This window comes from Zychaea mexicana (genome assembly GCF_025766255.1).
Source record: "Zychaea mexicana strain RSA 1403 chromosome Unknown BDB00scaffold_10, whole genome shotgun sequence".
Classification (NCBI taxonomy): Eukaryota; Fungi; Mucoromycota; class Mucoromycetes; order Mucorales; family Lichtheimiaceae; genus Zychaea; species Zychaea mexicana.
The window spans coordinates 1-25,248 of record NW_026516673.1 but is presented as its reverse complement, the minus strand read 5'-3'; the positions used below and the strand labels follow the sequence as shown (position 1 = coordinate 25,248).

The 25,248-nt window shown below is 43.5% G+C and overlaps 6 protein-coding genes across 6 annotated transcripts; 5 read left to right on the top strand and 1 right to left on the bottom strand.

The window, feature by feature from the left end:
* Positions 1-2,033: 2,033 nt before the first annotated feature.
* On the top strand, positions 2,034-6,070 carry BDB00DRAFT_805095 (kinase-like domain-containing protein). Its single transcript, XM_053122161.1, has 5 exons — positions 2,034-2,669; positions 2,841-2,924; positions 3,019-3,762; positions 4,040-4,377; positions 4,524-6,070. The coding sequence occupies exons 1-5, from the start codon at positions 2,397-2,399 to the stop codon at positions 5,707-5,709; spliced, it is 2,625 nt and encodes an 874-aa protein (XP_052983392.1). The 5' UTR covers positions 2,034-2,396; the 3' UTR covers positions 5,710-6,070.
* A 3,207-nt stretch (positions 6,071-9,277) lies between these two features.
* On the bottom strand, positions 9,278-10,165 carry BDB00DRAFT_805092 (uncharacterized protein). Its single transcript, XM_053122160.1, has one exon. It carries the CDS (start codon positions 9,938-9,940, stop codon positions 9,317-9,319), a length of 624 nt encoding a protein of 207 aa, XP_052983391.1. The 5' UTR covers positions 9,941-10,165; the 3' UTR covers positions 9,278-9,316.
* A 2,072-nt stretch (positions 10,166-12,237) lies between these two features.
* Positions 12,238-12,755, top strand: BDB00DRAFT_784875 (uncharacterized protein; the record flags this gene model as incomplete). The annotated part of the gene is made up of 4 exons (XM_053120497.1): positions 12,238-12,276; positions 12,342-12,441; positions 12,501-12,540; positions 12,602-12,755. 4 exons carry the CDS (start codon positions 12,238-12,240, stop codon positions 12,753-12,755), a joined length of 333 nt encoding a protein of 110 aa, XP_052983390.1.
* BDB00DRAFT_886315 (uncharacterized protein) lies at positions 12,603-13,337 on the top strand. The gene has a single exon (XM_053128430.1). The coding sequence runs from the start codon at positions 12,885-12,887 to the stop codon at positions 13,194-13,196; it is 312 nt and encodes a 103-aa protein (XP_052983389.1). The 5' UTR covers positions 12,603-12,884; the 3' UTR covers positions 13,197-13,337.
* A 1,619-nt stretch (positions 13,338-14,956) lies between these two features.
* BDB00DRAFT_805085 (component of IIS longevity pathway SMK-1-domain-containing protein) lies at positions 14,957-19,470 on the top strand (the record flags this gene model as incomplete). The annotated part of the gene is made up of 15 exons (XM_053122159.1): positions 14,957-15,188; positions 15,277-15,424; positions 15,480-15,535; positions 15,636-15,811; positions 15,898-15,994; positions 16,094-16,171; positions 16,270-16,340; positions 16,434-16,753; positions 16,811-17,096; positions 17,191-17,308; positions 17,393-17,572; positions 17,661-17,827; positions 17,939-18,093; positions 18,194-18,750; positions 19,267-19,470. The coding sequence occupies 15 exons, from the start codon at positions 14,957-14,959 to the stop codon at positions 19,374-19,376; spliced, it is 2,751 nt and encodes a 916-aa protein (XP_052983388.1). The 3' UTR covers positions 19,377-19,470.
* Positions 19,471-23,010: 3,540 nt separating this feature from the next.
* On the top strand, positions 23,011-23,777 carry BDB00DRAFT_805082 (uncharacterized protein). The gene is made up of 2 exons (XM_053122158.1): positions 23,011-23,484; positions 23,562-23,777. Exons 1-2 carry the CDS (start codon positions 23,168-23,170, stop codon positions 23,653-23,655), a joined length of 411 nt encoding a protein of 136 aa, XP_052983387.1. The 5' UTR covers positions 23,011-23,167; the 3' UTR covers positions 23,656-23,777.
* The last annotated feature ends 1,471 nt before the right edge of the window (positions 23,778-25,248 follow it).

Below are 25,248 nucleotides of genomic sequence, written 5' to 3'. Positions count from 1 at the left end.
CTATTGGCCATGCCCTGATTATTATATGCGCATGAAGAATCCTTTTACTTTCTTCTTCTGCTCCCCACTCGATATACATTCTGAGATGTGAAAGGATACTTCGGCTCTTGGGCGGCCACTCCACTCTCTGGTTTTATTAATAGTAAATCGTCACCGCTCGCACACTTCAAAAGATAAGGTAACGAGCTTCTCTTTTACCTAGTAGCCGTTTCTTTCCTTGAGAACCCAAAAGAAAGACAAATTGCCCATCTCTTGTCCCCATGTTAACATGGTAGCAGAATTGTAAAGGTCACCTTGCAGTTATTGTCAGCGTCAGAGTATCTGTCACGTTGCATAGTTTGATGTAAGAAAGGTATCGGTGCTACATTTAATAAAAAAAAAGAGAATATGAGTTAATACAACGCTTTTTATACTATGATAGTCGCACGGCGGCATATCGATACCACGGATCAAGCAGTGGAGCCTCTCTCTTGCAATGCTATTTGATTGCGAGAGAAGCAGCGAGAAATAGGCTCACGGGTCTTGCTACATGACACAGCACGCGTTGGCACGACCACCATAAAACAAGCAACAACACTACACGATGAGTGGCGGTTCCTGGTTGATGTAATAGTAATACTGCTGTTGCATAAATCATTATAATGGCTGTGCGACACCACACACGGAATGGAAAGGACCTATCGGAGTGAGATGGCCCCGATCACTCGTTTACTCTTTAGAAACATCATCACTAAAATATACGCACGCTTTAACGGTGAGTGTAACCTGGAAAAGAAACCCCAAATGTGCGCGCCTTTTTTTTTCGCACCAAACTACGATTTGATGACGACATTGGCAGCATTTTGATTTGAGCCTCTCTTTTTCCTTTCCTGATCGGTGCAGACCCTGCCATTGTCGACAACAATGAATGTTAGGGGCTCCTACAAGGTAAGGCTCAATCCTTTGTCTGCAGTCATCTTCCAGCATCGAAGTAAAACGTAGTACATCGAGTAGCACCCGCCTTACTACGTATATAATACTCTTATAGCTTACTCGTGATATCCATCCAGCGTATAACACCCCACACGAGTACGAGCATACAGGAATCGTGATGTTTGCATTTGTGTGTGAACTCTATGACAGCACATTATGTCTTGTAGTACAAACGTATTTTTCTTCTCTATCATTCATATCACTATCATCAAACACAAAAGACTAAAAAGTAACCATATACGTGTGTATACCGCGTGGAGATATATGGCAAGCGGCAGCACCGAAGTGCAATGGTTGTTTACGTATTCTGGCATCCTTGGCCCAAGCGACGAGCTGCTGCCACAGGAATAAATTCTGTTCTACAAGCATTAAGCAAGAACGCCTCATGTGTACGTCGCCTCTTGGCTTTGATTTTAGTGAAAAAGGGAGCATCCTTAACGCTATATATGTCGCCTTTCCTCATATCCTACTCAGCTAAGAAATCCTAATACATATGTCCGGTCACATTTTGTCTGCATACGCGCATTTCGGGGTGTCACCTGTATTGACACGCACAGAGTGAAAAGAGGGCCATTGATACATAGACTATGCTCGTATAAGGTCGAGACTGTGGTTTTGATGAGTCAGGGGGTCACGACAGCCATTAAAGCACGGATGATGATCATGACAAGCGCACGTACAATACTGGCTTGGCTGGAGAGACAAAGAACGAAAGGGAAGGCGTCTTTACCCAAAAAGGACGGGCTGTAAACAGTTTTCCGCAAACAGAACCTGAAAGGCGATCTGTTTTTGTTGTTGTGCTGTGTGTTCTGGCGGGTGAACCTTCTCTTGTCATCATCCATCCCAGCCATCCGTCGCTCTGGGCGAAGAAAAACGCCAATTCGGAAGCGACTATTTCGGTAAGCCGATGTGTATAACCTTTTTGCTGGTCTTACCCGCTATTTAGCCTTTTGGCTTCATTTACCACCAATAGTTATTACTTATTGCTCTTGTTGTTGTTGTTGTTGTTGTTGTTGTTTTTAGTACACTGCGCTTTTCAATACCTCTTCTTTTCCTTACCTTCGCGCTTTTGTCGATCCAATTGGACTCCGCACACCAACATCAGCAACAACTTTACAGTGTCCATTTCATATCGACGACACCCAGTTGCCTAGCCAACCCTCACACCCACCCACCCCCGCCTCTCTTCCACTGCGTGAATGCGTATGTGTTATATGCGTGTGCGTGTGTGTTGCAGTACATAGCGTGTGATCCGGTCCATATACATTTTACATTTCTTGTCTAGTAGACAGCCCTTGTTGTGCCTTATATATAAGAACCACCTCTCTCTCTCTCTCTCTCTCTCTCTTTCTTTCTACTCTTTCTTCTCTTTTTCTCTTTCGCTTTTTTTTCTATTCGAGACAAACCTTCGTTTAACAAGATACATGCCGGATCTCGAAAGTCTCGTTCAGCAATCTTCGTCGCAACAACAACCTCACGCTCATGTTGGCGGCGGGTGGCAAACTTCTTCGGTGGCGTCTACGTCAACGTCAAGTTTACACCAAGGTGCGTCCGGAACCTCTTCCGTGCAGTCGGATTGCAGCAGTGTACTTAGTCATGACAACGGGCAGCATCTCGAGATTGCTGCAATTGAGTCGACATTTATGGTTCACGATTTTGACAAACGCAAACAAAAGTGGGTGGAGCGGACCCGAACGGTAAGGCCACCTCTCTCTCACTCTTTCCCCACTTGTTCTCTTTTTGTATCAACAAATCACATCATATTTCAGTAACAGACCGAGGCATTTCTGAAACATGGCCCATCAGATTGCTCAGCTGCTGCTCAATAGTGCTTCCCTTTTTTTGTTGACTCGGTTTCTCTATTCTAGGTGTTTAATGTCATTATCGAAGACAAGTATCAGAACCGATCACTTGTTCGCTATGTTCCCGACTTTGTGGAGTTTGATAAGCGGGTAAAAGAAAAAGACCTAGAAGATTTTTGCCCACAACGAAGCATCATTGCATTTCTTAACTTATAAGCACTATGTCCGTTATTACTGCTGTCAGATCAAGACGCATTACCCTAAAGTCAGAGTGCCGTTGCCTCAGCTGGTCGAGCCGCATTTGCACATGTACACGCAGCGCAGACGACGAAATAGCGTCACATCACTTATTTCCCGTATCATCAAATTCACGTCGTCTGGGGGGAAATCAAACTCTGAAAAGATCGAAATGTATCTAAGACGATGCGCACTCCATCCAACGATTGGCCGGTCCAGTCTCTTTCGGGATTTCTTGGCTGCTCAACGCAGCGAAGATCAAATCGTTCCCAACCGCGCCATTTTAGAGCAGATCCACTTGGAGCAGAGCAAAATCCTGTGCCACCGTGCCTCGTCGATTGTAGCAGCACCAGCAGCAATGGCAGTAGCTGCACCTTTTCCTTCACAACCAAAAGTAGTATCAGGACCAGCAGCAGTTACAATGATGGGTACTACTACAACTACCAGATCGTCATCGTCGTCATCACAATCCTCCTATGTCACGCATACTTCTGGATCTTCTATGGTGGTATCTTCGATGGATTCGTGTCACGGCGGCAACGATGTAACCAGCAGCAACAGTAACATACTTGGCGGTATCTCAATACATGAGCCTCGCACAACATCACCGGCTGAAATAGTGATTGGCGGTGATATCAGCAGCACAGCGACGTACGAAAGCCTTATTGACGATGGTAGTGATAAACCAACGAAAATTGCGGTTAGGGATTTTGAGATACTCAAAGTGTTAGGCCGAGGATGCATTGGAAAGGTAAACGTGGGACTTGTATAACTTTGGGGAAGTTTAGTGTGAGACATGGAATAGAGCATCGGGCGTGGATGAGATAGGAAAGACAGGCTTATAGGAGTACAGAAACGGTGATGTAAAAAAAAATAGAAACAGAAAAGCACGGAGCACATGGGAAGGAAAGAGGAGGAGGAAGTGGAGTGTAATTGATATCGTTACTCGTAGTACCTGTGTGTGCGTGTATGATATGGTCGTACTTGAGCATAACTCTTAATCCAAATATGTTTGTACTATACAAAAGGTATTCTTGGTGCGGCGCATCCATCCTCCTAGCAAATTACTAGCGCTCAAGGCGATTCGTAAGCAATGGGTCATAACCTCGAGACAAATTGAACACACGAAAACTGAACGTGATATCCTGACGAAGATTGCAAAAATCCGCCACCCATTCCTCATCAAGCTGCACTACGCTTTCCAAGACACTAATCAGCTGTTCCTGGTGTTTGATTTTCATGTCGGTGGTGACCTGGCCACTCAACTCAAGAATGATAGAATGTTTACACCCAAACGATGCAGGCTTTATGCAGCGGAGATTCTGTTGGGTTTGGAAGAGCTGCATCGCATGGGAATTCTGTATCGGTAAGTAGTAGAAGTGAAAGTGATATGTAACTTTATACTAGTTAGAGACGCCTATCACCAACAAAAGTAGCACCAGCTGGTATTGGATCTTGGAAACTGATACTCTATTTCTTTTCTCTAATATATATCTCGTGTCGATACTCTAGGGATTTGAAGCCAGAGAATATCCTACTGCGAGCAGACGGTCATCTAGTGCTCACCGACTTTTCACTATCAAAGTTGCTGGGTAGTGATGACTTGGAGCGGACAAATACATTTTGTGGCACACCGGAATACCTTGCGCCGGAAGTTATACTAGGCGAAGATTACTCCTATGCTGTCGATTTCTGGAGTTACGGCACTATTTTGTACGAGATGATGGAAGGCGAGCCACCTTTTTACCTCGAAAACACAATGGCAATGTATCGACGAGTCCTGGTTGCGCCATTAATACTGCCAGATGATTTTGATCCTTGTGCAGCCGACTTGATCAGCGGGCTATTGCAGCGCGAACCTTCTGCACGCATGGGTGTCGACGCTATCCGGAACCATCCTTACTTTAAGTCCATAGATTGGGACGATGTTTACCACCGTCGCATCTTACCACCCTATGTTCCTGACTTGCGATCCAAGGACGACTGTGCCAACTTTGATCAGGAATGTTTGGCAGAAAGTCCTCGACTTAGCTCCTCGCTTGTTGATAATAATGGCAGTACCAACCGGATACAGCATACAAGTGGCATGACCTTCCAGGGATATTCGTATATAAATGACAGTCAGATCACTGAGGATACTCCGTCGTTCACCAATGACAGTCGATGGATGCTGACAGAGGAGGACGGTGTGTCCAGCTTCGAAGATGATGATGCCCCTCATCATCATTATCAGCAACAACAGCAACAGCGACGGCAACGTTGTCATCAACAAAGCAGTGACATGTCTTTCTCGAACGACAGTCTAAAAAGTCCCAATGACAGCACCATCACTGATCCAAACCCATCATTTACTGGCGGTCAGCAGCGAAACAGTCGCGTATTCTACTACAACGACAGCGAGGTTGTACCGTATGATATCACAACCGAAAGTGATGAGTACATGCCAACAGCTGGCACCAGTACAGCAGCCGCACCATCCTTCTATTACGGCACTGGATCCGCTCTCCTTTCAGTGGATGACCGGCTCGATGATGAGGATGGTAATGACAGCGACGACGTTGAGTTTGTTGATGGCTACGATACGAAGACTTCTTCTCCTGCCCCACGGCTCAATAATGAGAGACCACCAACGTCAAGACTCCCTGGTATCTCATTGTCACGGCATTATGGTGCCCGTCAAATCAATGCCAACTTTTAAAACGACACAACAACTCTTACCATACCGCAACACTCCTATAACGATACAATGCACTTACGACCAACATACAGGCTCTCTCACGTAACTCACACAGCGTTGTCTCATTCCGAGCGACTCCACACTCACTTTAAATATACTTATAAACCCCCCCCCATCATCATGTATCTATAGTTTGAACCTTTCCAATCGTGTGCTGATTATTTTTAATTTCTCTTCTTTGTATTTCTCACCTCTGTATTCAATATCGTCTTTTACAAATGTTCTTTTCTTCCCTCATACTTGTAGCAATATTAGCCACTAGATGATGTAATTTTTTTCTTGTAACCAATTAGCTTCAATCTCATCATAAACCTTTTCAAACAACAATCGTAAATTTAATTTTCTAACTAGAACCATCCTATTATTTGCCTGCATACATAGAGGGCCGCATCATTAGGTATGACTAGGAACACTTCCTTTACAAGCACTATCTTCATATAAAGTCAAGACAAAGTAAGCAATAATAAGTAGCAAAAAGTGTCTTCTTAGCATTTTTAGTGTAAACTGCAGTTGTGTAATATCCGAACAGCCAAGTCAAATTTTGAAGCTGTTATCGTGGCTTTCACTTCTTACTTTTAAAAGATTTGTAAGCGTTGATGATGGTGTTTTTGTTGTTACAGAAATTGCATACTCCAAGTTTGCATTCCGTCAGTGGTGATATATATTTTGAAAAGTACGAGCGAACAGTTATGGATTCCTAATCCAAGGTCAACAAATAGTCGATCCTACCACTGTACTGTATGTGTATGAGGAATGATATGTCTTATCATTGCATTTACTTGAATGTGCACCACTTTATGCGAACACAAAAGATGTGTCATTCTTCATTGACGTATCATTCATTGTATCCCTTCACTCTATGTATCTGCATCATTGCAAGAGTGTCACCTTATGAAAACGAACAGCGTATGCACCAAGTTGTATGATCTGAACGCGCTTCTGTTGCAATACTACTTGACTTTGCCGTAAGCCCGTATAACTTATTATTTCAGCGGGTCCACCAAAGTCGAACGATGATAGTAAATGATCTTAATACTCCTATTGATCAACTGATCGATCACAGTGATGATTTAAATTATCAATAAGTGTTTCAAACTTTTATGTGGTGCATACTGCCTTAAACCATGAATTGTCGAAATTGAGATTTTTTAAAGTGTCGCTGGATAATAGAATAACCGCTACATGTGTAGGCATTGTCAGCCAATCCAAAAGTAGACATTTCTTTGTATATTGATAGCAATGTGTAAATTTAATCTTCTGTTCCAATTCTTCTATGAGAGCTATATCTGCGTGTCGTAAACTTTTCAACTAGCTTAAGAGCTTCGCTTCCAGTTTTCATATCATTATATGCATGAATATAGCGCCAGCAACGGTTGTAGTAACGGCGAATTTCTGCAGGTGGTTCATCAGGTGGAGATACCTGATCCAAGAAATCCTCGAGCCTTTTTTCAAGAGCTGAAAACGTGTAATCACACTCCTTTCTCGCAATTCGTTTCCCTGCACCCCAATACCTTTCAATCCAATTAGGCTCACAATGATACTTAGGATAAAGGGCAAACAAATGACCAGCTCTCTCGACAACTTCATGCAATGCTGTCTTCTGGGAGACAAAGTCAGGTTGACCTTCGAGCATGTGGTAAGGACAGCAGGTACGATCTTGGTTTGGCGGTTGCTCGCAATTGGGTTTCCAATGCTTCTTTTTTGCTTTGAATTCTTTCCAACGGCCGAGTCCACGCTCTTCCAAGATGGTCTTGATTCCTTTCCTCGTCCAGATACGCTCTTCCTTGAACCCCTTTCTTGTATTTTTTTTGCTTGATTTCCAAGGTGTAAAAGTTTTGGATCACCTTTTCTCCGTTAGGTCTAGTGAATTTACCTGGCAAGATAACGCGCTCATCAATTGAGTTCAGCACTTTATCTTTTAGACCAAAGCGGCTCACCAATTTAGCGCTTGGTGCATACGCGCTGTGATTGCTTGATTGATCAAACAAAAATAAAGCCTAGCTACTGGGGTGGAGCTTCTCGAACAACGGTATAGCATCTGCTTTGAGCTGGTTGACCATATCTTTTGACGTCCAGTAGCCTTCACGGTTGATTCCCACTTTGAACAGATGGCGAGATTTCCAACCTTTGATCCTCATAGTTCCGTGGCACGGGCATTGGAACTCGCTGACCATGATAGATCCACCTGGGCCCTTCTTTCGGATAGGGTTTTCATCTTCTTGTAACCACAAGCTTGTTTTGCAGTCGTTAGAATAGAAGGTAGATTCGTCATGGGTGACCATAACGATTTTCTTCTGACCCTCTGGCAGAACAGGTTGGTACTCAACCAGAACGTTTCCTCGTCGTATATCTCCATGAACTGGCTGTACTCTACCATTTGGGCGGCCCTCTCTTGTCTGTATTTACGACATCTTCACGTTCATGGCCGTTGTAGTAGATGTTTTTTTTGGTTAGGCCGATACTTGTAGCCCCATTCGATCAAGTAATTGCGAAGTACAGAGGCTGAGATGTGTCCGGGAAGACCAAGGGCGTCCATGATGGCAATTTCGTTGACGAACTTTAGCATTTCAGGAATGTTTCGCTTCTGTGGTTTAGTGTTTGTCAACCACTGTTGAGCTGCTGCTTTGACATCTTCATCGCTCAAAAGGGAAAGGCGTTTGACGTGTTTGCCTTGCTGGTGTACTGAGATTTTACCATATCGTATATATTCCTTGGCATAGGTCTTGATAGCTTCAGGGCGGTAAAACCTGGATGGTGTTATCCACGCGATTTCAGCTGCTGCCTTGGAAGCTTCCATTACTCCTTTGCCCTTAAGTAGCTCGCGAAAATACGCATGAGCGCCGATGTGCTTTCGTAGCTCATAGTCGCTCATGTTTCGCTCCTTGTCCTTTCTTGAGTTCATTTCAGGTTGGACAATTGGGGTACGTTTCAATAATGCTTCTTCGACAGTCAGCACTGGCACAAAGTCCTCCAACACAACCTCTACTTCATCATCCTTATGAAAGAAGGAAGTGATTTCGTAATTCCCTTTCTTCTTTTCCGATGCTTTCTCTAGCTGGTAGTATTCGGTGGTTCTGCCGTGTCCCCAATGTTTGCCACGGGACTTCGCATCTGCTTTATTGTCCCAAACAATAGGAAACTTTTGGCTTGTTGTGGTGGCTGTCGTCGTTGTCGTTGTGGTTTCTGTTGCTTCTTCGAACGCAGTGAGAATCTCGAAGTCGTTTGGTTCTGGTTCAGTCAGATCAGATGAAGTCTGGTTCTCGACAATTGGCGATTCTTCTAGTCTTGCAACCTTTTGAGATCGTCCGTTTTTTGAGCTTTGAAGCTGTTCTAAGGCGCGTTTTTGTTTGTTGGATCTGGGAGCCATTGTTAGGCGTTGTGATGATAGAGCTTGAATAATAAAGAACAAGATCAAGTATCTTTGAGATGATATATGTTTTATTCCAACAAAAGATAAAGCTTTTTTATATTCTAGTTATTAAGACGGCGGTATTAATTTATCCGACTAGTGGATAAACTATGTGATAGAGGATGGATCAAGGACGTATCAGAACTTCTCTTGAAGTCGCTATGTTAATCGGGCACATCTTTGAACGGATCGTTTGCGCTGGCGCTGTTGCGGCATCGAATCCTCTTCCATGTTTGTTGTTGAAGACAGTTCGCTGACTAGCCTAACTGTGTCGTCGGATTTATCAGAACTAATGTCCGCTTGCTCGTCGTCTTCTTCCATCATCGTCGCCCAGTCTCGGGTGTTGCTGTCGGCAGGAGGTGGTAGAAGGAAAGTGCTAGGTGAGACCCTGGTGTCCTCGGTGTCTGCTGATGTTTGGCGAGCAATGTTGGCGCTGGAGACGGACGAGGGTGATTGCGGATCCTGCTGTTGCTGGGTGTGTGCATGCTTGCTGTCGAGCAATGATGTTCCACGAATCGGGTCGTACATGTGTGTGTCGTCGCTGTTGCTAGTGGTTACTGCTGGTGAAGTAGCAGGTGGGGTGCTTGGAACTGGTGTTGAGGGGCGCTGAGGTTGGATCTCAGGAAATTGGTAGTTAGGACATGCGACGTCGGCTGGTAAAAGGTGAGAGAGTTCACCGCAGCTGGTGCATGGCGTGCGTTGGCGTTGACGGCGAGCTTTCAGGATCTCACAGTCTCTACGTGAGTGTGTTTTCTTTTTACAGTAAACGCAATATGGCTTCATGCCTTTGGCGCGAACTAAAACTGAGGTTGGGAACGGATCTTCTAAATGAAGGAACTGGCGGATTTGAGGTGGTTTATCACCAAAGACAGAAACATCAAGGAGGGCGGTGGCCTCCCCTTTGAAAGAATGGTACTTAGGAGACACACTCTGAAGCGTTTCGCACCACTCTGAAGCGTTTCGCACCACTCTGAAGCGTTTCGCACCACTCTGAAGCGTTTTGCGCCAGTCTTGGCTAATTTGAATCTTCAAGCTTGGCTAATTCTGACTATTTTTATTTGCCAATCCCCTTTCAGCAAATTGACCAATTGCTTTTTTCAAAGTCAGCCAATTTTTCCCTGAAGTTGGCGAATGATTTCCGAAAAGAGTGTACATAGGGATCCCACTAAAAATCGTGTCGTGTGCAGAACAATCACTGTGATACAAAATTACCAAAAACAGCATTTTCCGTGAAAATGGGTGTCTTTTTATGGGCAAAAGTTCATTTCCAAAAAGAACGCTGGCCTGGACCGTGCTCAACAAAGCGCAGAACAATGACAGACGACAGTAACACGATCACAACGCGCTTTATCACACTTTGGTACGCCTTTTCCATCTTTTTTCTTTTTATTTTACCTTCTGTGTTCGCGTAGTTCTGTTCGCGAAAATAATGGAAAGGAAAGAAATTTGTTGGGAGGGTATGCACACCAGCAACAACGGCGCTAAGGCAAGCTGTTCTAAGCTGAGAGAACCAGTTTAATGGTTTGTTTCGCTCGCCACGCCCCTTTCAACCCCTTGATTAACCGAAAACATCGTTGGCACAACTTTCATGTGCTCAGAAGCAAGGCTAAGATTATGCATGTATGACTCTCGTACGAGCCGACCATCCTCCTTTCTTTTGTATTTTGTTTTTTTCCCACATACATCATACATCACCCACACATACGCCGACCACGTCTGATTGACTTTGAATCGCTACTGCTGAGGGAGGTGGTTGATAAAGCGAGCAAACCAAACAACAGTGTCAACCTGAAGAAGCAGCCTGTATGGATAATAGTAGCTCTAGGATGACGCGCATACTATGCTGAAAACAGCCATGCTGCTCTTTACAATTTATTTTAAGCTGCCCACATCCATCATTGCGGGCTTGGAGGATCGGTAATCGCTGATTGCCGTAGGCATATACTCGTGTAAGAGAGCGGTTTTTATTTTCGTTACACACACCACCACAGTTGATACAACAATGGCCGAGACTTTCTACAATGTCTCACTGATCCCATGAAGAAGCTGGCTGCGGCGTTCAGCACATGTTTACTCCAAACAAACAATTTATTGTTCAATATAAACAACATTGACCCGAACCCTGTACAGAGACCCTTTGATCACTGGCTTGGCCTTTGCGCTATCCCAATCTAATACACGCCCAGTCATCCTGCTGATGAGATATCACTATCTGCTATCATCCCCCGTCCCCCTACGTTCCAGATACTTTTCCTTTCATGCATTTCTATTTACCAATGTAACTAGTAGTGACAAGACACCCATTCTAAGTGCATCATCAGCCGTAAATAATTATCAAGAGCTCACAAACGACGTCATATCACGTCAGCCCATTTGGGTTATAGCCGTTCATTGCTCTACAGATGTTGTTTACATGAACTGGATCATTCGAGTATAATGTTTCCGTGCTATATGGTGGATACTGTCTAGTCCCTTTGAAACCTTTGACCGGTCTTTCTTTTCCATCCACAAATCAATAGCTTATGCCTGGCAAAAGAAAGGATCTTTCCAATCAATCGGCATCAATACAAGCAAGAAAACAACGCGCCATATCGAGCGACATTTAATGCAAGTTACTTATTCCCCGGACGTTTTCAATTTTTTTTGAAAGTCAGATAGGTGGAGGGAAGCAGGCACAGAATAAAGGGACTTGAGAGAAAAAAGAAGTGCAGCAGTATATGTTTCGTCAGTGAACATTGTAACTACATGGTGTGCCGTTCATCTTGAGACAAGGTAATTATAACAGTGCATCTGTAAATCGTAAAGATCATTGAGAATGGGGAGCGGTAGCAAAATAACACAGGGAGAGCAAAAGCGCGACTTTATTTTCTTACTATTACGAGTTTGCATCTGCACTTTTATACTAACGGTAACTGTCAAAACCTGCTCAAATCAATTCTAATAGACACAATTGTAACAGCGGCTCGAAATGAAGTTGGATTCTACGCGTGATGGACATCAGCGACGATGTATGCGTGAAATTGGCTCGGATCATCGGCAATGTGGATGCAGATATCGAGCTTCTGGTACTCGGAAAAAACATGTGCCCCCTTGGACGATCTTTGGTGCCCATGCTGGAGGTAGGAGCGATTTTGATGTCTATCGCTTTAAATAATTCTACATTTAAGCTGATATTTGTGAATAGAAAGAAGCAGATTCTATCACTGCTTATGGTTTCGAAGCCATTAAGCGTCTTAGAACCGCAATTGAAAGGCTGGAAAACGCGTTTGAATCGGAGAAGCTTGGTGAAAAGGCTTTGCTTAAGCTTAAAATGAAAGATGCTGATTTTTGTCTATATGAACAGCGCTATCAGCTGCGTCATATACGATTGGCATCTCAGTAGCGTAAGGTCATTATCGATTAGTAGTTCGTGAAAGCCTGTGCCAAAATTGAACAATGTTATAGGATGCGCCGCTTGCCGCTCGTTGCCATTAAAAACAAGCAAACTATTGGAGAATGTGAGCTTTTCACCAAGTACTTTGATCCCATCTTGGCATCGCTATTCTCTGATCCTGACAGAAAAGTGCTCCTTCGCTGGTCCAACGTCATGTCTGATTAAAATGACAAGATCCGCCCTGACGCCACAATTTCCAAGCTACGGCAGCGCGACTTTGGGCCCAGTCTTGGATATGGAGAGGTCAAAGTTGCACGTCCCACCATCGATAACCACGCGCTATGCCACGATCTTATGCGTTTGGCAACTCTAGCAAAGGATACCATTGATACCAATGCATTGGAAGCCGCTCTGACCTTCCAGGTGCATGGTTTTCATATCACTTTTTTTCTGACGCGCCTCCGCCACGATGGAATCTATGTGATGCAAGAAGTTGCGCAGCTTACATTTCCCCGGTTTTTAGAAGAGCTAGCAACATTTGTGTCCTTGATCAATTTGCGCACATTGATGACCCACCTTCTGGCGTTTGTGTCAACCTGTCCGTGCCGCTTCTTCGTGGCAAGAAAAACGGCGCCCCACTCATCACTCCATTTATTCTTTGATTGATTCAACCAAGAATTGCCACAGCTTCTGCGCCCTGCGCTTTGAATAAATGCATCCATTCATATATATCTCCACATACTGCAGCCATCAATTCATTTCGTGTGAAGAATTCGAGCTTAATTGTTCAGATAAAATAAGAAAAAGTGAAAAAACAAAATTTGTAACTTTCTAGAAATGACCAGGTTGTAGGTTGTGAATTGATTGCATTATAAATCTTTTTATACTGAGTTGCTATAGCAGGAGTGTCAGCGCTTGTAGTCTATGTAATTATCCGAGTTAAGATATCCATGTCGCCGCAGTAATTGACGCATCAATCATGACAAAGCCGTATATGCACAACGTTGTGTCTACTTAATTGGCCACTGTGTATCCACCGAAGGTGTATCACTGGATAAACGCAAAGTATGCAACATAAACAAAAACTACACGCGTGAGATTGCCCAACAGTTTCGAAAAAAGTTTAAAATTGGACTCAAAGTCCAATTTTGGACTCCGTCTTTATAATCCATTAAGGGCGGAATCTGAACGTGTGCCTGTGGTAAACACCTGATTACACTGCCTATAAAGACATCATCAGACTAAGATAAGCGGTTAAACTTCAAAGCGTACACAGCAATTACCACGACACGCAGCTAAGCACTGTAGCATATAAACAACCCATCCGAATTGTGTAAAGCAAGGAAACATTATACTTGGATGATCCACTTATGCGACCAGTAGCAGTACGATTGTCAGTAAATCATGAATGTGAAAGATTTTACAGTGTACGGCTATAACCCGATATGGACTGACGCGATATGAGGTATAGGCATATGTCGTTTGCATTTTCTTGGTAAAGAATGGATGTCTTGTCGCAAGCTATATTAGCGGATATCTTATCAGCAGGATGACTGGGCGTGTATATGTACAGTACAGTATTTGATATGATTAGCGCAAAGTTCCAGTCAGGGTTCAAAGGGTCTTTGTACAGGGCTCGGGTCAATCTTGTTTATATTGAAAAAGATGTTTGTTTGGGTTTGTACCGCGTCGATATTGACCGGTGAACGATATTTTTGGAAATAATGGTATATTCGCGCAAGGCGTTGATAGGATACACATCAGTTTTGATTTGGAGTAATTATGTGCTAAATGTCGTAGTTAACGTCTTCACTAAAATCAGTGAGACATTGTAGGTAGTCTCGGCCGTTGTGATGTGGTGTAACAAAAATAAAAAACGCTCTCTTATAGAAGCTATACCCACGGCAATTATCGATTGCCTATCCCTCAATCCCGCATTGATGGATGTGGCTAGCTTAAAGTAGATTGCCAAGAGCAGCATGGCTGTTTCAACATAGTATGCGCGTCCTCCTGGAACTACTATAAATCTATACAAACTGCTTTTTCAGGTTGATATTGTTGCCACCTCCATCCGCAGCAGCGACACAAAGTCAATCTGACGTTGTGTTACTTCCTCGGCGTATGTGTGGGTGATGTATTATTCATGTGAAAAAAAACAGGATGTTGGCTCGTAGCCTCCGAGCAATTTTTTTCCCTTTCGTTGTGATCGTGTTACTATCGCTACGATACAAAAGATCTGTGCATTGTTAGAACGCACCTGTGAATGGGGGGAGTATTTTTCCTTTCGCAAATAAAAACGGTTTGCGCGAGCTGAACACAATTTTGAGTTTTTCTCTTACTCTCACAACATATTTCTTTTCCTTGCCCTCGATCCGGTGTGCATTCTACAATCTTTGTCAAAAACAAGAACAAAATACGAATTCAACATGTCAACTAGCACCCCCACTACTACAACATCTGAGCCGGTCCCCTGCATAGTATATAAATACATCGGTGAAGGTCATTGGCACGATCAAGGATCTGGTTTTTGTGTCTACAAAACGGTACACGAAGACAATGGCGACGAACACGACGAAATACTTGTCCAAGATGTGGATGATCAGTCCTGCCTTTTGATATCGCAGGTTTCTGAACACAAAAATCATGAGCAACATAAAGGTATAGATATACAAAGTACGGGGCGATTTGATGACTGGAACCACCATGACTGAATTTGATCTTGATTTGTAAAAAATGGTGCATTTAGAAACTATGATTCTTTGGAATGAGGGTACAGGAGCAAATGAAGTAGCACTGTGTTTTACATCGCGCGAGAATTGTGACTATATATGGCACGTTATCGGGATAGAGAGAGGGAAAGAGGGAAAGGAAGAATGTAAAAAGAGTGTGCGAGCGTATGTGGGTCAGTGATGTACAAGAAGCTTATTTTTATCGCCCAAATGATTACAGGAACATGTTGATAAAAGAACGATGTGACACTGCCACCGATAATCGCCTCAAAACAGGTATGGGACAACTGCAAAAGTCGTGTAAAAATTGAAATTTCGTGTGTCTAAACATGTTGTTCTATCTGTATCTTGCACAATGGTTTACGAAACAAAAAAGCTGTTGATGAGACGCTGGAAACTGGAGATAGAACACCACCGATGACGAATGATTTCCAAGACGTAGCTACGCTTCCCATGCCTGAACTATCCAACTTGGACGAAATTACAAGAAGTCTTAGCAGTGCAAAAACAGAACAAGATAAGCGTCGACTAGCATTTTTTATTGTACTAGATGTAAGTACCTTTATTATGCGGATTGATCTCAGGGTGCTGCTGGGTGCAATGTATGTAACCTTTTGATTGACTTGTTTTATTGGAAGAACTACATTGATAAGCTGTTGTCCGTATTTGAGTCATGCAAAAATAAGAAAAGCAAAAGAGGTCCGCGTAAGCTGTACACTATCATGAAGTCCATCAGTAAGTTTTCCTTCGTTCTAAGCCTTGTACCCTTCGTGGCGACAACAACAACATCATTAGTTTTATACATGCTGACCTTATGTATTTTTTATGATGTAGTTTTGTTGAATGACGAAGCCATTATTGAGCTCGTAGTTCGTGATGAGTATATAATGGAGGTTTTGGGCATACTTGAATGTAAGCTTTGACAGTCCCCTGGTCTTTCATTGTTGTGCTCTGTATGTATAGACGTGTGGCTGAGCTTAACCTGTCTTGTCATGTGCATACGTTATTAGATGATCCGCAGATACCAGATAAGAAGGCAACACATCGAAGAAATCTAGCAAAACTCTCCCAAATGAAACCAGTACGTGTTGTATATCCAAGCAGTCAAATAGTTCCCAACAAGAGAAGAGAAACACAGCATAAACCCTTTCTATACTTCTCAATCACTTTTTAGATCGTCCCGATTCAAAATGAACGGATCAATTCCAAGATACAGCAAACTTTGCGGCTACAATATCTCAACGATGTCATTTTGTGCAACACTATCGACGACTCAGAAAAATCAACCCTGCGTTCGCTGATAAATTTCAACAACCTTGCTCTTGTCAATTATTTTAAAGACGAAGAGAACCAGGAGTATTTGCACGAGCTGTTTTATATTTTTAGAGACGAGAAGTCGAGCGATGAAATGAAGAAGGAAGCTTCCAAGTTCGTAATACAGCTCTGGATTATGGCAAAGGAGGATCAGACCGCTGCGCGTGCAGCTCTAGCCAGGTTCGTTTTTTGTTTGTGCGTTCAAACGATTGATTTTATCTTACCTTTACTTTTTAGAACGCTGGCCAAACATGGCATTTTCGATATGTTTCCGTTTGCCCTGTGTGCAGATGATGAGCTTTTGCGTACCCATGCTGCAAACGTCCTTGATTCCATTGTAGAGCTTGACGTATGCCTTTTACGTAAATACACCATTGAACAAACGAGAACAAAAAACGCTGAAGATACTACCTTGGGCACGGTCCTTAAGCGATTTGCACTCGATAACACGGATCCCGGTCTAAAGATACAATACGCAGAAATTATCAAGGCGTCGATGAACTTGGGCAATGGCAAATTGGTGGTAACAAGATAGTGGCCTACTTGACCCGAAAAGAACGTTTCAGGAGCTTTGTAAACTCATCTACAATGCTACTAAATCTATCTTAAATGCTTAGATGCTACGTAAACAAGATCTTGATACTCAAATGTATCTCACTGTATTCTACGAAAGTTATTGTAACCTACTACTGCGTCCGTTTGAACAAGTAGATGTCAAACCGATCAAGCTAGATGGTAAGTTCTTATCTACTACTTGTCAATTATCAGTAAAGAAGCAGGATAGTTATCAAAAACTCATCGTGACGGAATGGTTACTAGGTCCAATAGAAGAGCTCAAACTCACTACAGATCAGTCAGATATATGCTTATACCTATGCGACCTCATTTGCTTGGCTATACGACAACACAGCTTCCTTAGCAGAATTTTAATGCGTTCCACCGACTGTTTTGTCAAGATTGCACAACTGTATCGATGCAAACAATCTCACCTGAAGCTTGGTAAGGAAAAGAGGAAGAGGATACAGCGGCAAAAAAAAACGTTGTCAATGTGAAATTCAACGACTCACACGTTTATTTGATTAAATAGCGGCGTTGCGCGTATTCCGCACTTGTATCGGCCTAAGCGACAAGTATACCCGACTTCTTATAAAATTCAATGTATTCGAACCGACAATACGAGTGCTTTTGGATACCGATGGCCGCTACAATGCGCTCAACTCTGCGTGTCTTGAGATGTTGGAGTATATAAGAAGAGTACGTCCAGTAGTGGGGCAGCAAATTTAGCTTTTTAGTGTGTATATCCTCTTATACCACGCTCTTGCAAATGACACAAATCGAATCATGTCTTATTTTTTGGTAACACAGGAAAACATCAAATTATTGGTCGAACACTTAATAGCAAACTACGGTTCGGTGCTGGACACCATCAGCTATGTAACGACCTGCGAAATGTTACGGTTACGACACGAGCAAAATATCGAGCCAAATGACTCAAATGAAGCTGGAGATGAGGCAGCAAGGTGAGTCGACTCTGTGTTCAACATTTACATAGTACTGAAGCGTGATGCATTGTTGGTTGCTAACGAAGGCAATGAAACTTTACTATGGCAACATAAACAGAGATAACTTGTTACGTGGCAATGGTCAAGACGCTAGTGCAATAGATGATGCAGCGGCCGAAGAAGAGTATTTTAATAACCAATCGTCGGACGAAGAAGAGGATCAGCCAAACAAAGCATTAGCAGAAAGCGCATCGCCGAATGCAACGTCTTCAATTGAACCATCAAGAGGAGGACCGCTTGTCAATTATAATGATTCAGATTTATCAGACGAGGAGATGGATAATAATGAAGAAGAACAGCAAACAATAGCGGTATCGTCATCATCATCATCACCGCCATCTGGTGATAAGCGCCGCCGGTCATTCTCATTCGATCACAATAAAGACAGCAACAGCAACAATATTGACACTAATAATAATGAGAGCACACTTACTACAGCTGAAATCGAAGAATCGGCGGTATCGAAATCGAAATCGCCGTCTCCTTCGCCACCTACAGCACTTGGCACAACAGCAACAACAGAAGAACAGAAAGCAGAACGTGCATTGTCACCACCACCTTTACCCAAACGACGCATGGATGATGAGGATGACGAGGACGACGTCTTAGCAACACGTGCGGGGGGAGAAAACAAGAGAAGGAAACGCACACCGTCACCATTGGCATCATCAAAAGCGTCTCCAAAAAAAGCTGAAATCGAAGAATCGGCGGTATCGAAATCAGAATCGCCGTCTCCTTCGCCACCTACAGCACTTGGCACAACAGTAACAACAGAAGAACAGAAAGCAGAACGTGCATTGTCACCACCACCTTTACCCAAACGACGCATGGATGATGAGGATGACGAGGACGACGTCTTAGCAGCACGTGCGGGGGGAGAAAATAAGAGAAGGAAACGCACACCGTCACCATTGGCATCATCAAAAGCGTCTCCAAAAAAAGCTGAAATCGAAGAATCGGCGGTATCAAAATCAAAATCGCCGTCTCCTTCGCCACCTACAGCACTTGGCACAACAGCAACAACAGAAGAACAGCAAGCAGAACGTGCATTGTCACCACCACCTTTGCCCAAACGACGCATGGATGATGAGGATGACGAGGACGACGTCTTAGCAGCACGTGCGGGGGGAGGAAACAAGAGAAGGAAACGCACACCGTCACCATTGGCATCATCAAAAGCGTCTCCAAAAAAGATCATCATCAAACCTCAAATCCGAAAACTGCGGTCAAACAGTAAATGAAAAGACTCATTGTTGAAAAAAGAACTTTGTACATATAACAATAAAAAAGAGAATATCCACGTTGCGACATTAACGTGTAAGATGATGTTGGAGGATCGTGTATTGACGTTGCACAATCATTCTCGAGCGGGTGCTGTGGGAAGAGAGGCCACATGCGTGTGCGATAGGACAATATGTCCTAACCCACAGACATCCCAAAATTCTATGTTATTATTAGCAGAGAATCTTACTCAGGCATTATGCATCTTCTAATATTTGCTCATCGAGAAACGCTGTAATAGCAGAAACGAGGTACGTCCTACTTGAGGCACGTGATAGAACGACACTTTCATTTACTGTACTGTGTTTCCAGCAAGTAATGTCAATAGCGAGTGAAAACTAATGTCGTCTGGCTTGTTTAGAAATCATGTCGCACGACTGGACAAAAATTTTATTCACTTTGCAGTCCAACATGAGTGTACTCTTTTTGTATGATGGCCAAGGAAATATCGTTGATGAGCATGGCAATCCTGAACCTATGGTTTAGACCAGCAACAATATGTTTCTTTTTCTAGACGCGCAACAACGCAAAGTCACGTGCATATAAGATATGAGAGGTGAGGAGAAGGAACTAGGTAGCGTTGGACTAGTTTGCGATAGAAGGGAGGTTTTTCTTGGGTGCGGGTTAACAAAAGAGAATGGATTTGCGCGATAATGTTATCGGGAACGAAGGGAGAGTTGTTTAGAACAAAGCGCCAGTGGGCGTTCCAAAGACATTCTAATATACAACTGAAAATAATATCTGAAGGGAGACGAGGAGGATTTTGGGGAAAGTACAGGTGAAAGATAACGTTGTGTACAGCAGACTCTGTAACAGATTGTAATAAGAGGTCGGGCCACACGGAGCACCAAATCGACCATTTCCGAGGGCATTGGTACAGGAAATGAGACAAATCATCTTCAAATTGGACAAGTAGCGGTGGTGAATTTCGAAGGCATAATCGAATGTAGACTTTTTCGGCTTGAGATCTTGTTGTGAAGCGCTCGATACCAGACATTTCTTGCCGTTGGCGATATCTTCAAACGCCAGAAGGTATTTAATTGTCTAGGCGATAAGAGCGTGTGTTCTCGGGCTTCGACGTAGACTAGACTTGTCAATGATGGCTTGCCTGAATTCTTTTGCTGTGATCGTGTTCAACAGCAACAATTTATTGTGTATGATAATCAATCGCCTTGCAATCGGAGTATATGTAAAAGGCAGCATTCTCGGAATCTTCCCAAAGCAAGCCAATGGAGTTATATAAGCTAGGTGATGAGGACACGCGTGTGAGAAAAGTGGCTGAAAAGTGCCAATATGTTGGGTACACTGCTAAGATAAGGCTCGTTTTTTAAGCTGAAATTTGACAAGTGTTTGAGTGCATATCCTACAGCAAAGCAGTGGAGATCAATTTTCGTACTGCACAGAGATGGTTAAGCAATATAATGAGCGGCCCGATAGTATTTTTGAGAATGGAGATAAGCAAGGCCGTAAACCGATTTAGGCTTGATGATGATCCCTCTGCTACAGTCAGCGAAGTAGCTTCTGTGGCTGCCACATGTCTTGGTGAACAAACTGTATTGGCCGCGAGGAATGCTGCATAAACAAAGTGTCGCTACTTACTGATAAAGGCTTTCTACAAAGATCCTTGTTCGCGTAGAGTTGTGGACATGCACAGGGACATATACTTTCAAAGCAACAATAAGTGAATAAGTAATGGAATAATTAAGCTAATATACACGATTGATATACAAGGTCCTTTTATATAATATCACGACGATACGAGTGCTTCGTGTGCAAAAAGTCATTAGGCGCCCATGATGAAAATATCCTGCCGCAACTTCTGGAGCAGCTAACAGCAGAGTTTCCGGCCGTTCTGACTTACCGATGCGCTGTATCAAAAGAATTATTCGACATACTGCGACCTTGCATGCAACATGCTGTGGAAATCGGAAAATTTTCATGACATGCTACAAGAGCTTCATACCAAACAACATATCCGACTTCATATCTTATATACTCTAAATCAACTGGATCATCAGCAAAATCAGCGTACTTTGGTTGAGACATGGAATGCGACCAAAACATATGCAGAATTTTCGACATTTGACAATCCTCAAGGCTACGCCGGCTATATCCCATCCATTCCGTATTTTCGCTTAATTACAACGCTGTTCTGGATGTACTACGCCCGTTTATGGATAAGCAAATGGCAGCAGTCGATGGCGAGATATTCAAGGGTGATCATGCCTTCAAGTTCATCAAGAAAATTGCTAAAATGGGCGACGCACCGACCTTTGTGGCCTTATACACAGTATGTACGAATATGAAGAAGCTGCTAGTCCCGACAAAATCTCTATCGCACATGAAGACTCCCCTTGAAGAAATGATGAAGACATACAACCAATATGGCTTTTTAACCGCCTCGTTTGTTCTTCACTGGCAATGTGCGAGGGGATAAGACGCTTTTGTTGAAAACGATCAAATTGATAAACGACGGACCAAAGCAAACACAACAATCTGCAAGTCAACCTGTTAAAAATCAAGCACCTTTCCTACGACTACCAAACAACATCAAAACCCACTATGTTCGAGACACTATAGAAGCAAACGACGTGATAAACCGAAACATTATGGAAGACTCTAAAACGAGTACTATTGTCATCGGCATGGATTGTGAATGGAATTACCCTCCTCCGGGGGAAAAGTGGCAACGGTGCAGGTAGCATACAAGGTATAACATTTTATTTGTGGTGAACCACATTAATACACTGCTCAAGATATCAACAATAAGATATTCGGTTAAACATTATAGCATACACGTATGAACACTACGGCATTTCGGCTAAACACTATTGAATAAAATCTCTCACTCAGATGATCCACCTTACGTGAACAGGACAATGAACCTATCAACAGGTACCTCGGCCATTACATCAGCTAACGCCGGTTTCAAAGATGTGCCCGATTAACATAGCGACTTCAATAGAAGTTCTGATACGTCCTTGATCCATCCTCTATCACATAGTTTATCCATTAGTCGGATGAAGTGATATCGCCGTCTTAATAGCTAGAATATAAAAGAGCTTTATCTTTTGTTGGAATAAAACATCATCTCAAAGATACTTAATCTTGTCCCTTATTATCTTTATTAAAGCTCTATCATCACAAAGTGACATATTTGGAAGGTAAACGTTAAAGAAAGACTACCCACGGAGTGGGTGATATAGCAAAGATCAGATACAGAAGTTAAATGAGAAATGGGCAGGACCGAAAAGCCTCACTGCCTCGACGGTGCTGTGTCTACTTCCACAGCCTTGCATCGCTCAACTACTGATCCTTCTATTCGATACCTACGCTGAACATTGTATTCGATGGCGTAATTAATAAGAGCAAAAGCAGAGAGAAACGGACGGAGAGATAGAAGTACTCGGTAACACTCCTAGTTACATATCATTCCAGCAACAGCAGGAGCTGCATGAGTTCATCCATTTCATCATCCAAAATTATTGAAATGCAAGGCGTATCTGAAGCGGCTACTGAATATGATACACTTGTGGGATCGGCACATAGACAAAGATGTATTAAGAAAAGGATGGGGTCAATTCAAGTGAGAAGTACAAGTATAGGGTAAAAGATGGGCAGAAAATGTGAAAAGTTTTTGGTACAGCGTCAAAGATGGAAATATAATGCAGTGAAAAGAGCATGTTAAAGATGGGCGGGAATGTGGATGCGTTTTTGTCAGAAAAGGTTTGGAGTGATTGTGGGTAGGTGAATGCGTGCTTATTTTTCTTGCGTATGTGAACACCTAGAGTCGTCGGCCTTTCTTTTTTGTGGGGTTATTTTGACAGGTCCGTTCAATGCTGATGGGATGATGACTGTGCTTGGTTCTGTTACGCTCGATACGAAATCTGACCTGTTTTTCTTTGGCTTGGCAACTACATCCATGGTCGATTTTACGATTCCCTGTTGTTTTCTCGTGAGCGGAAGTTGTGAATGCACTGCAGAGGAAATGAATAACGATGTTACCTTAATCTCAAGCACAGCTTCTAAATTCTGGAATGTCCATCACCTATGTTTTCATACGCAGATCTGGTAGAAAATACGAGTGGTCTTTAGTCAAACAAGAGCGAAACGGATTGGTTGTCCCAGTGGAACTGAAGACTTACGTGTATGGACCATGCCTACCACTCGCAACGAACGGACACTCTCTTCATCGTGCTCGACCTTGAGGGTCCTTTGATAAGTAGAAGTCGCAAATGATTGCTAACCTTCATCAACTCCTGCCGTGGGGCTTGAGACAAGTCCACAGCAAGCGTTGATGAAAGCTAGCGTCCACTCACTCGAATACCTACTGTGGGGCATGAGTTCATGATGCACAGAGGAATTCTTTTGAAAAAAGAGCGGGAGAAGAAGGCTGCTGTGAGCAGTTTTGGGATTGGTTGCTTATGAAGTTGCTAAGGAGCAGAATTGAAAAAGTATGTAGCTAGGTAACCAACCGTCACTGATGTACACTCTTTTCGGACTTTGAAAAAAGCAATTGGCCAATTTGCTGAAAGGGGATTGGCAAATAAAAATAGTCAGAATTAGCCAAGCTTGAAGATTCAAATTAGCCAAGACTGGCGCAAAACGCTTCAGGGTGGTGCGAAACGCTTCAGAGTGGTGCGTAACGCTTCAGAGTGGTGTGAAACGCTTCAGAGTGGTGTGAAACGCTTCAGAGTGGTGCGAAACGCTTCAGATGGCGCAAAACGCTTCAGAGTGGCGCAAAATGCTTCAGAGTGGTATGAAACGCTTCAGAGTGGTGCATAAGGCTTCAGAGTGGTGTGAAACACTTCAGAGTGGTGCGAAACGCTTCAGAGTGGTGTGAAACGCTTCAGAGTGGTGTGAAACGCTTCAGAGTGGTGCGAAATGCTTCAGATGGCGCAAAACGCTTCAGAGTGGCGCAAAACGCTTCAGAGTGGTGTGAAACGCTTCAGAGTGGTGCGTAACGCTTCAAAGTAGCGCAAAACGCTTCAGAGTGGTGCGAAACGCTTCAGAGTGGTGTAAAACGCTTCAGAGTAGTGTGAAACGCTTCAGAGTGGTGTGAAATGCTTCAGATGGCGCAAAATACTTCAGAGTGGTGTGAAACGCTTCAGAGTGGTGCGTAACGCTTCAGAGTGGTGTGAAACGCTTCAGAGTGGTGTGAAACGCTTCAGAGTGGTGTGAAACGCTTCAGATGGCGCAAAATGCTTCAGAGTGGTGTGAAACGCTTCAGAGTGGCGCAAAACGCTTCAGATGGCACAAAACGCTTCAGAGTGGCGTAAAACGCTTCAGAGTGGTGTGAAACGCTTCAAAGTGGCGCAAAACGCTTCAGAGTGGTGTGAAACGCTTCAGAGTGGTGTGAAACGCTTCAGAGTGGTGTGAAACGCTTCAGATGGCGCAAAATGCTTCAGAGTGGTGTGAAACGCTTCAGAGTGGCGCAAAACGCTTCAGACTGGCGCAAAACGCTTCAGAGTGGTGCGAAACGCTTCAGAGTGGTGTGAAACGCTTCAAAGTGGTGCAAAATGCTTCAGAGTGGTGTGAAACGCTTCAGAGTGGTGTGAAACGCTTCAGAGTGGTGTGAAACGCTTCAGATGGCGCAAAACGCTTCAGAGTGGTGTGAAACGCTTCAGATGGCGCAAAACGCTTCAGAGTGGTGTGAAACGCTTCAGAGTGGCGCAAAACGCTTCAGACTGGCGCAAAACGCTTCAGAGTGGTGCGAAACGCTTCAGAGTGGTGTGAAACGCTTCAAAGTGGCGCAAAACGCTTCAGAGTGGTGCAAAACGCTTCAGAGTGGTGTGAAACGCTTCAGAGTGGTGTGAAACGCTTCAGAGTGGT